This window comes from Alosa sapidissima, chromosome 23 (genome assembly GCF_018492685.1).
Source record: "Alosa sapidissima isolate fAloSap1 chromosome 23, fAloSap1.pri, whole genome shotgun sequence".
Classification (NCBI taxonomy): Eukaryota; Metazoa; Chordata; class Actinopteri; order Clupeiformes; family Clupeidae; genus Alosa; species Alosa sapidissima.
The window spans coordinates 10429707-10442244 of record NC_055979.1 but is presented as its reverse complement, the minus strand read 5'-3'; the positions used below and the strand labels follow the sequence as shown (position 1 = coordinate 10442244).

Genomic DNA, 12538 nt, shown 5'->3' with positions numbered 1-12538 from the left:
CTTGATGTGCTGGGAGGCTCACAGACATACGCAGGAGTACACACACAAACACACACACACACATACACATACACATGCACACACACAGACACACACACACACACACACACACACACACACACACACACACACACACACATACAGACACATACACATACACATGCGCACACACACACACACATTTACATGCACACACACACACACACACACACACACACACACACACACACACACACACACACACACAGACACATACACATGCACACACACTCACACAGACAAGCTAACAAACAATTCACTTCAGCTACACTCTGTTCCAAGGCCCCCAAACAAACCTCCAGGGCCTGCGTTGACAGGCCTGCAACACACAATGGTGAGGCCCAGGTTGGGGCTCCTCAGATGGGCTTCTGTCAGCAGCACCTGGGCCTCCTCCCTGGAGCCTCATGGAGCCCTGCTGGGTGAGCGTTCTGACAGGGCCCCTTGAGTGATGATGATAAAAGGAGGCCATTTTCTGCTCAGTCTTAATGTCCTCTGCCATCACTCTGTCTGGACCCACACAGGCTAATCTGTCCATTCCGGGATGTAATAATACAGTTATAAATATGCCTCCAAATACAAGTTCATCTTTCAGGTAACAATTATAGTAAATGATTGATTTGATGTCTTTTAGGGTGTTAGAAGGACAAATTATGGGTTATGTTTTATACTAAAATTGACTATGTGTATGTGTGTAGTTTGTCTGTGTGAGCACGAGAGAGATTGTGTGTATGCATCTCTCTTTCTCTGTGTGTGTGTGTGTGTGTGTGTGTAACGCGAGAGTGGCTTTGATCGGTCCTCCCTGTGATGGCAGGCTACTGGTTTCAGTCCTATCCCGTTTCTGCCCACAGGGAATCTCTCCTGCATGCTTCTCCATTAGCTCTCACAAGGCAGTGGGAGATGAGGCTTTGGTGATGATCACACAGAAATATTTACTCTCCCTGTGTGTGTGCGTATGTCTATGAGTCTTAAACAAAAAGAAATGAGGTAAGTCTCATATGTACTGTGTCTTCTAATGTTTGTATGTGTCCGGTATGTATTTGTACTTGTAGTATGTGTGTGTGTGTGTGTTTATGTATGTGTATATGTCTGTGCGTGTGTGTTTGTATATGTCTGTGTGTGTGTGTCTGTGTGCGTGCGTGCGGGCATGCGTGTATGCGTGTGTGTGTGTTTTTGTATGTATGTGTCTGTGTGTTTGTGTGTTTGTATATATATGTGTGTGTGTGTGTGTGTGTAAGTGCGTGTGTGTGTGTGTGTGTGTGTGTGTTGTATACACACGCTCTCGGGTGTGACGTGATCTCTCATTAGGCCCAGTGAAAGAGTGATCTGAGGGACATGAGAGAGTTGTTTGGACAGCTTCTGTCTGCCAGCTGATATAGTCATCCATCTCCTCTCCTCCCTACTCTGAGTCACAGCCACACAGTCTGGCCACAGCAACCAATCAGCACCTAAAACACACGCCGAGGTGTCAGTTATTACCATATTCACAACTCATAAATTATGATGAAAGTGCATTTAAAAATTAAGCTTTTTCTCTTCTTTTTTCACATTTTTGGAACAATGGTCTTTTTCTGATACTACCCAGTAATACTAGCCTGGCTCCACCCGTCTACGTACTTCCGCTCAATTTCATTTTCCTTCAGCACTCTTTGCCGAAGAGAAGCGTAGCGAAACGTAGTAAGAGTATCGTTTACGAGGCTACAGTAATACACTAATGGTTCAAAAACGTGTTAATCTTAACTTTTAAATCTGTATTCAAACATTGAGTAATAGGAAATATAATATTAAAAATCTATATAAAATATATAAAATCTCTTTTAGCTTGGATGTGTAACAGTCTACGTGGATTACGCCTTGATTTCATATCACTATAGAGATATGTAGGCTACTATATTGTATGTATGAATTTATTCCATTAACTCCAATAGGAAACCGCTTTCCTTTTTTTAAGCGTTCAGAAGGTAGCTCTGACATAGATGAACACGAAACAAAAGCCAACTTGAGGCGGCAGCCTCTCTTCCTCCAGAGGGAGAGAAGAAAACATAGCAAAAAAACAAAACAAACAGTAAAAATTCCCCTCTCACTGAGACTCACAGATCGGATGTCCGCACTGCAGGCCTGATTGTCGTGGGCTAAATTTGGGTGTGGAACCTGTTCCTGTTCTGCCCTCCACGATAGCCCAGACCGCATTCCAGCAATTCCAAGATATATCTTTATATAGAACCTAGAATTCTTGCTCTCTTAGAACTTTTCTCTCTCTCTAGGATTCTTTCTTTTGATCGCTTTGTAGTGACATGAATTCATTTCACACTGAAATGCAATCAGACATATTTCTGTTGCAATCAGGGGCAAACACACAAAGTTCAGCAGAGAGAGAGATAGGACAATAGAGAACAAGAGAAGTGAGAGAGAAAGAGAGAGAGGAGTGAACAGGCAGGAGAGAGAGAGAGGATGAAAGAGGAAGCAAAGACAATAAGACAGATATACCCAGATGGGGAAGAGACATAGAGAGGGAGGGAGGGAGGAAGGGCAGTTGTTTTAAGCAGAAAAGCCAGCGGGTGCCTCCATCTCTCCTGCGTGATTTAGTCTTTTATGAGCGCATTCATCTGCCTTTCTAAGATGGACAGATCTGTCACAGGCCTCTGAGAAAGGAACACTAATGGAGGCAGAGAGGCAGAGAGTGTTCAAAGACCAGCCCCATACCCATACATGTAATTACCCAGTAATGACTCATCTACGGTGGCTGAGAAGGCTCAGTTTTTGCTGTGCCAGCAGCTTTGCATGCTTGCTTAAGTGCCTAGGCTCCACGGAAGCTCTGCTCCACAACTCACTGTGGTCCACTGAGGTTATCTTCTCGTCATCCTTCCCTTCAGAGGAAACCTTTACCCGGGACTTTTCTCTGCCTCCAAAAGGCCTGCAAAGAATGGGGGGGGGGGGGTGAGAGAGAGAAAATAAAGAGATAGATGGAGAGGAAGAGGGAGGAAGAGAGATAGAGAAAGAGATACACAGAGAGGGGGGAAGAAAGAGAGAGAAAAAGAAATAGGAGGGAGAGTCCTGAGAGAGAGAGGGAAAAGAGAGAGAGAGGGAGGGAGGGAGGGAGAGAGAGGTTCAATCCCTGAGACAGACTGAAGCAGATGGGAGCTGACTGCTTCTCCCCAATCCTAATTCAATTAAAGCTGTTGCCTCCCAATGATCTGCTTAGCGGTGCTTTTGAAAGCAGACCTAAACGTCTCAGAGGTACTGTGCCCCTCACAGCTCAGCATCCTGTAACTCCAGGAAAGTGGCAACGTTTCCCAGAATCCACGCCAAGACAGACCTGCCCCCAACCTGTCTTCTGATCTGCATGCTAGATCAGAAGTGATTGAAATGAGATGAAATGATTTGGTTTGGTTTTGAGAGGAGAAGTTGTTATTGTTGTAAATATGAACGAAATGTGAGATAGAAACGTAAATATTGTTGTAAATGTGAACATTGTTGTGAGATAGAAATAAAAAGTAAATGTGAGATAGAAACACACTGGCATATTCTTTATGGGACAAATAAATTATGTTTAAACAAGAAAAGTCCTGTTTTTATTAGTTGTATAGAACCTGCTTGTTTATAACAGCTTACAAGACTTTCTTTAGTGCACAGAGGGGCTTCAGTGAGGAGAAAGGAACAGAGGATGAAGCCACCCCGTCAGTCCCTCAAACAAGGTCAAGGCAAGACAAGACAAATCTGAGGGTTGACCCTCATAGATCACAGATCTGGTCCATGTGCCAGCTCTTCAGAACTGTTTTCCTTAGAGCAGCCTTTGATGTGGTTTGTGTGTGTGACCAAAACCGTATGTGTGAATGATCCTACACAACTCCTCGCTTTCAAAATGGCTCAGCTCTCCACACCAAAATGTGCATCTGCTCAGTCTCTGTACAGGTATCAGCTTAATCTCATGACAGTTTCAGGCTTTTAGTGCAGAACATTTTAACAGAGCTGTTTTTCAGGCTCAGGTGGATTTCATATTATAAACATACAGTCAAAGTACTCCCACCCCTGTTCTGTCTCTACACAGCTATTTCATAGAGTCCTCAAAGTGAGTCAAGTCTCCTACACATACCTGTTGTGGGCCCTCTATTCCTCCCTGCTGCTTTAGTGCACGCAAATCCTCCATATTTTTCTTGTCAGTGCACCAAGGCTCCTGTCATTATTTCGAATAGCATTCTCACTGAAGTGGTCTCCAGACAGCCAGGAAGAGACGTGCCCACACACCCCCTCGAAGATCCCCTTAGTACATGTGGTTTGGGTAGAATCTTTCATGAAAGATCAACGGTGCGCGGAGTTCAGTCAGTTATTTGTTCTATTCAAGTGAAATGGCATCTAGAACTCTTTTCCACCATCGAGCTCTCAATGAGTGTGACAGGACGCTCTTTAGAAAACAAATGCGTCCAGTCTCATTTACCTTTAGGCCCTACTTGACTAATTAATGTTCAACTGTAAGAAGCCTGCGGTGCTGCTATGGCAACGACTTTAGCTACCTACCACTCACAGATGGAGAATGACTCTCACATGAAAAGCCACTATCCATAGCGGAGGTAGACATGGAAGGACACATAGGCCTAGATTATAGCAATAGCTTCAGTAACCGGAGCAGCAGATAACATCGGTTTCAGCACAACAAGAACACAGTGAGACAGAGGTGAAGCGACACTTTTATTGCGCTATAAAATCGAAAATTCTTGACTCCTGTGCTTTTATGATTAATTAACAGTTGCGCAACCAGAAGATATCCCCGCTAATTATTTAGGTCATACAGATGTGTATTATTTATTTATTCGCGTTGGATGGGTAGGGGTGTGAACGAGGGGCAGGATTTCCCTACCGAGCGCCGCCTCTCTGGAGCAGCAATCATCGGAGCTCGGTCATTCATCCTGGAGTTGGGGCTCGCTGGCACGGCGCGGAGGTTTAGGTGCACTACGCCAACAAGTCCACGACGGACAGCGTGCCGCTGAAAGCACCCATTGCGGGGTTGTAACAAATAGACCCAGTTACCCTACATCCATTTCTCCAGCCGGGTTGCCTGATTTAGAAAGGCAGGCGACGGGGAGGTGTTATTTTCCCTCTGCACACTGCGTCTCGCGGTGGACCCGGGAATGACGGTCACGGGCGCCTCGTCTCCACTGAGCTCGTGAATGGAAAGCGCGTACAGCCCGGACCACTACCTCTCCATCCATACGAGACTCCGTGTTTTGTGATTAGGCGTGTGGTCACCAGAACCGTTGCCGCTGGGACGCACACGTTTAGTGGAAGATGGAAGCGTTCTTTGCTGAGGTGAGTGATGTATGCCTTTAGTATGCTGGCGTTTATGCCATAAATCTCATATGGATTCGGCTGTAATTGACGCTATAATTATTAGAGAACTGTGGATTTTTCGGTCACCTTTGGAATTTCCAGGTGACAGTACATTATTGTTTATTCCTGTGCCCCAGTTTAGTATGGAATCTTTTTGGGCAGGTAGGCTAAATCCCTCGCACTTCATTACATCTTGGCTTTTCTATTCGATGGGCCATCTGTCAAATGAGAACTGGGTCTCAGTGAAATGCTAGCCTGTCACCTGGATTTGCGAAATAACCCACCCCCAAGCTACCCAGATCTCCAGCAAAGCATAATGACGTTTTATGTGTGAATATGCATGCTAGCAAAGACTTGCCATTCGATGGAAATGAAAATATCACATTGATTGATTAATCAAGATGCGTTTATTTGGGGTTCTTTGGACCGTCTGCCTTGCCTTAACTGGGCTTGCCGACCGGGTCGAATGCACCTCAGGATATGGCTGTACAGCCAGCCTACGACCAGTACCCGTGATTGCGGGGTTTAGGTAAATGGGTGGAGGGTAGAGGCGGAGGGGGGCACTCGGAGCCTACTGGCACATATTATATGTCGATGGCCAGTGCGAGCGAGGATCAGCGTTATTTTGACATCGTAAAGGGATAAGCTTTGATGGATCTCTCGGTCTCCAGATGATTAGCAGCGCTCAATACATTCACGCCTCGACTTTGCGCATCTGCGAATTCCAGTGAATAAAATGGGCTACTTAGTAGGTTGTAATGAGAGGACAGGCCGCCTTGTCGTTGTTGTGTACATTGACTGTCGCGAGGAATGCTCGTCTACGAATGCTGACGATGTGCGTCCGTCATCTTTTTCTGTCTTGATAAAATCGGGAGGGATTTTTCATAACAGCAATCAATCTAGGTACATGCAATTGCTACAGATTGTACATCAAAGAAACACTTGCAGATAGAGATAGCCAACATAGGAGGTCTGATATAGGCTGCAGTTGCACAAGGCTTGTCCCTCAACTCTCAGGTGGTATTCGTCTGATTGCCATAGACTGTTCAGGGCTCCCCCACCCCTGTGGACCACTTCCAGCTGCAGCGATGGCCACGTCTCTCTCTCTCTCTCTCTCTCTCCCCCCCTCTCTCTCCCTCTCATTTTTTTTTTACAAACATGCATGCATGCATGCATGCGCACACACACACACACACACACCTGCAGTCTGTTCCTAGACTAATTCAGCATTAGAGTATCCCTACTAAGCTACTTATCTCTGTGTGCACGTATGGTAATAGTATCTACCACTGATTGTTTTAACCAGACTTGAGATCAGGCTTCAGTGGGGCAAAATCTGCACATTGCTCCTAGGTCTCCTCATGATCTAAAAGCTTTTGGTGCGTGTGTGTGTGTCTGTGTCTGTATGTGTGTGTGTCTGTGTGTGCCAGGTCTGGCTTGAACCACAAAAAAACTTGGAAAGCTGTATCTTTCAATCACTGGCTTTCTTATGGTTTCAACTTCTCACAGAGCCACTCAAGACCTACAGAGTGCTCTCTTAAAGCCAAAGCCGAGTCTACCAAGTGCACAGATTAGACTTTACCTAAAAACCTGACACATACCTGTCACGACTGAGCATGTCCTCAGCTCATCTTGTTCTTGTCTAAACCACAGGCCTCTCTCACGTCCTCTCTCTGCTCTTAATGCGGGGCCTGTCAGGAGATGTGTGTCACTCAAAAGGTCAAGGGTCAAACGCCTCTCCAGTGAAGGAGTTGTTGAGCTGTCAGCGGTGTGTAAGGGAATGCGATCGTAGACCAGTGAAGCGTGTAAAGCTTTAGAATGGCCTGCTCTGAAAGCCTCCCTAACTAATATCCCTGTCTCTCAGTCTCCTGATTGTATCTGAGTGTTGGACACACACACGCACACACACACACACACACACACACACACACACACACAGGAACCTCTAAACCTTCTCCTGAACCCCTCTTGACCACCCCCTTTTACACACACACACACACACACACACACACACACACACACAAACATGCACATATGCACACATGCGTGCACATGGTGTTGACAGTTCAGGTACCACCACCATGACTCAACACTCCACACCTCCCGGCTCCCGTTCCCCCAGCAACAGCGGAAGGGGTGATGGGGATCCCAGGGTCCTAGTGCCCACCATTTCTTACTATGATCACAAAGTGTGAATTGAAGTATCAGCAACCATTAGCTAGATCCAGATCTCTAAGAATGATCATGAGATAGATATAATATAATTTCTCAGGACAACAAGAATTGGTGATAATATGGTGTATTGAGATGGGAAGTTACTCTAAGTTGCATGGTCCACAAAAGCTGTGTTCTCCTGTAAAGTCATGATTATATGCGTGCTTATAGTCTTTATAGAGCCCTGTCAGCACAGGAGGCTACTGTGTGACGGCCTATCGATCCCATGCAGGATTGATTGCTGAGGTAAAGGGCTTTTGCACTTTGTGTGTGTGTGAGAGAGAGAGAGAGTTTGTGTCTGTGTGTTTGTGTGTGTGTGTGTATCCCACATCCAAAAGCATATGCCTAAATCACATTTTTTGTGAGGCGGATGAAAGTCAGTATAAATAGTTTAAACAGCAGGAAACTTTTTTCAATTACCACCTCCAATTTTAACACACACACACATTCTTGAGAGAAGCAAAGAACTGTCTTGTAAGGGGAGGCATCTATTTATATTGCTCCATTCTCTAAATCCTCTCCTTTAATGTGACAGCTGAGCCCCAGGCTGTACCCTTCTCAGGTCACCAGCCCAAACACAACCCAAATCTGCACAGGAAGGGGCCAATTGCTGTGGCTCACTCTCACCCTAATCTGGCAACGCAGTGAGCACAGGATGTGTAACACAACATCTGGCAACTCCCGTAAGTGTGATGCTGGGCGGAGGGCACACCTGACCTCCGTGTGTGCTGCAGACTGTTAAAGTTCACAGGATAGTGATGCAGACTGACAGACTCCATGCCGTGTGTGTGTGTGTGTGTGTGTGTGTGTGTCTGTGTGTGTGTGTGTGTGTGTGTGTGTGTGTGTGTGTGTGTGCGTGTGTGGTGTGTTGGTACATGCATGCGTGTTGCATGTGGGGGTATGAGGCTGTGTGTGTTTGTGTGTGTCTGTGCCTGTATGTGCGTGTGTGTGTATGTTTGTGTGTTTGTGTGTGTGTGTGTGTGTGTGTGTTCACGGGTGTGTTTATCAGGCAGGCATTCTGTATGTTACTGAGAAGTGTGTTAAGTTGTGATAATGTCAACTGCATGTCTATATTTAAGCAGCACTCACTCTACACAGAAGGGTGGGGCTCAGCTGCTACACAAGGATGCTCTTGCCTAATATCTGTCTCTCTCTCTCTCTCTCTCTCTCTCTCTCTACACTTCCACACACACACCCTCATAGTCATAGTAGGCTACTCGCGGTACCTGTTCATATACTGTATACTATATACTGTGCCCACACATATGTCCATTTGCCCATGTAGGTCAACATATAAATATATAAAGACAACTCAACATACAATACAGTATACATAACATATACATACAATTTGGCACTATATTTTTAATGCATATATAGTCTCCTGCTCCTACTCCCACCTCTCTCTCTCTCTCTGTCTCTCTCTCTCAAACACACACACACACACACACACACACATCCCACTTCCGCATGTATCTTTGTCTCTATCTGCCTTACTGCCTTTACTTCGCTGTCTTTCTTTTTGGACACACACACACACACACATGGCCTTTAGTGAAAAGAGTGAAAGGAGGTCCGCGGATAGGCAAGGCTTGGAAGTGACCCAAAAACAAAGCAAAAAAATACAAGCTCTGCCCTGTACACACACACACACACACACACACACACACACACACACTGTCTCTTGTCTGCCTGAAGCCTGTGGCAGCATCAGGGCCAGCAGGCTCCCAACCTGCCCCAGCACCACTTACACACAGCTATTAATAGAGAGATAGAGAGCGCACAGAGGAGAGAAAGAGAGAAAGAAAGAAAGAAAAAAGGAAAGGGACGAATGAGAGGAGAAAAGTAAGACAGGTCACAGAAGGAGGACAGTGAAAGGAAAAAAGAGAGTGAGAGAGAAAGTGTTGAAGAGAAAGGAACAGAGAGGATATGAGGATAACTGTGCCATAGAATGTCTCCACTGTCCTTTAGGGTTTGCCTTTGATGCTTTCCTCCATTCATTCATTAATATAGTGCAGCAGTGGCAAGGCTGGAGTTTGGGTTAGGGAATCTAGACGGTCCAGTCTCTTCACCTTTAAGTCTATTCCCTACACACACACACACACACACACACACATACACACACACACAGTGTAAAGACAGCACAAAATAAACATTATTCTTAGCATCATTTCCATAGTCTCTCTCTCTCGCTCTCTCTCTCTCTCTCACACACACACACACACACACATGCACACACACACAGTGTAAAGACAGCACAAAATAAACATTATTCTTAGCATCATTTCCATAGTCTCTCTCTCTCGCTCTCTCTCTCTCACACACACACACACACACACACACACACACACACACACACACACACACACACACACACACACACACACACATGCACACACACACACACACCTTACCCGCACCCTCAAATCCTCTGCTGGTTCATTTCCTGTTCGCTCCGTCTCTGCCGCTCGGCTGTCCACCTGCAATTCACACCACCATTAAGAGGCCCTCTGTGGTCAGGAACCAGAGCTAAGAAAACACTTTTACTATGTACACACACACACACACACACACACACACACACACACACACACACACACACATGATATCCTCATCAAGACTGGGGGTAAATGCAGTGGGGTGATTAATGTGGAGAGGGGAATTCCTCCTGAACCAAAAACAAGTTCAAAAGAACTGGGGCTTTGCTTGGGGTATCGGCCAAAGTCTAAAGTCTACAGTACTTGGTCAAGAGATACGGGTGCATTCTCTATATACTATAGGCTTATGTACAGATAATCAAACCCTAATATATATTAATTACATAATGATTTAATTAGTTACATGATGATTAGTATTATGGCACTGGATATACAGGTTACTGGGAAATACTAATTTAGTTAATTTGTGACAGTGTGTGCAGAATGATGACAGCTGTAGCTGTTTGCCATACGAGTGGCCATGTAGAAAAATTCAACTGGTGAAAGATGAGTATAGATGATGACACACACACACACACACACTCTCGCTCTCTCTCACACACACACACACACACACACACACTCTCTCTCTCTCTCTCACACACAGACACACACACACATGCACATATGATGTGACCCTGATGAATCTTGAATGGGTTGATTGATGGATACATTTTATCAAATCATTCAGCTTTGTTTGTGTGAGGTTTGTGTGTGTGTGTGTGTGTTTGTGTGTGTGTGTGTGTGTGTGTGTGTGTGTGTGTGTGTGTGTGTGTGTGTGTGTGTGTGTGTGTGTATGTATGTTTGTCAGGTATGACAGGTGTTCAGGTCAGTCGTCTGGAAACCTGAAGAGAGACAGGTGTTGAACAGGTCTCATCTCCTTGATCATTGAAAGTGTGTGTGTGTGTGTGTGTGTGTGTGTGTGTGTGTGTGTGTGTGTGTGTGTGTGTGTGTGTGACCGGCAGCTGACTCATGTGTGTTTTCAAATGTCCTTCCAGGTCAGAGTCACATTGCCCTTTACTCACTGTGATGTGATGTGAACTATTTCACCTCCTGCTGTATCTCTCTGTATCCCTCCATCTCCCTCCCCTCCTCTGTCCTACTCTCCCACTGCTGATGTCTCTCTCACTCTCTCTCTTCCTCTCTTATGATCCCTCTATCTATCATTCTATCTATCTGTCTCTATCTCTGTCTACCTACAGTATATATTCATAATATACTGTATACTGTAGGTAGACAGAGATAGAGACATATATATAAATATATAAATGAAGAGACCACCGCACATTTTGCTGATGTCATCCTACGGTTGCTGAGTGACATTTGAACGAGTTGATGGCCATATTCAAATTTGCAGTGGTCTCTTAATTTTGACTATGACCGTCAACTCATTTGAATGTCGCTCAGCAACTGTAGGATGACATCAGAAAAATGTGCAGTGGTCTCTTCATTTTTACCAGAGCGATATGTTTCTCTCTCCTCTCTCTCTTTTCTCTCTATATCTCTTCTCTCTTTCTGATTTCTCCTATGCTGTTGTGCCAGGGTGTATTCTTTCTCTCCTCTTTTCTCCAGCACTCTCTCTCTCTGCACTGTGCTGTGCTGTGCTCTAGCAGGATTGTATGCTGTCCTGACAGTGTTGAGCTGAGCTCTGCTGTAGTAGGATGCTGTGTTGAGCTGAGCTGACCTGTAGTAGTAGGATGCTGTGTTGGGCTGAGCTGACCTGTAGTAGTAGGATGCTGTGTTGAGCTGACCCCTGCTGTAGTAGGATGCTGTGTTGAGCTGTGCTGACCTGTAGTAGTAGGATGCTGTGTTGAGCTGTGCTGACCTGTAGTAGTAGGATGCTGTGTTGAGCTGAGCTCTGCTTTAGTAGGATGCTGTGTTGAGCTGTGCTGACCTGTAGTAGTAGGATGCTGTGTTGAGCTGTGCTGACCTGTAGTAGTAGGATGCTGTGTTGAGCTGAGCTCTGCTGTAGTAGGATGCTGAGTAGATTGCTGTAGAAGTTGGATGCTGTAGTAAGATGCTGTGCTGACCTATAGAATGCTGACTGGTAGTTAGATGCTGTGCTGTATTGTACTGTGCTGTGCTGTGCTGTGCTGTGCTGTATAAGATGTTGGTTATGTAGAGAGCAGAGCTGCCACTGGAGATGTGTGACCTATTTTCCAATTCCACCTTCCTCTTCTGGAGAGCATCATCCTCTCCCTCTTCTGGGTCTAGCTCTCTCCTCTCTCCATCTCTCTCTCTTTCCCCCTCTCTCCCTTCTCTCTCGCTTCCTCCATGTCTGTATGTCCTCTCCTCTCTCCATCCACCTCTCCCTCTCTCTCATCCTCTATCACTCTTTCTTTCTCCCTCTCCATGTCGTCTTTTCACCAACAGCTGTTTATCCCTTTTCTATTTCTTTTTATTCTTCTGTCCCTCGCTCTCTTCCTCCACGTTCCTCTCATCTTTCTCATCTGTCTGCCCATTCTCCCTCCTTCTCTCCTTCCCTC

At 45.5% G+C, this 12538-nt stretch overlaps 1 protein-coding gene across 3 annotated transcripts in view; it reads left to right on the top strand.

The window, feature by feature from the left end:
* The first annotated feature begins 619 nt into the window (after positions 1–619).
* myo10l1 (myosin X, like 1) overlaps positions 620–12538 on the top strand; it is a 96990-nt gene continuing 85071 nt past the window's right edge. For 2 of the 3 annotated variants that reach the window (XM_042080378.1, XM_042080377.1), the window contains exon 1: positions 4952–5340. In XM_042080378.1, the coding sequence (XP_041936312.1) occupies positions 5320–5340 (21 nt within the window). In that variant the 5' untranslated portion in view covers positions 4952–5319. Of the gene's footprint in view, positions 1024–4951; positions 5341–12538 lie in introns of those variants that run through there. The other variant, XM_042080379.1, reaches the window with a different exon arrangement.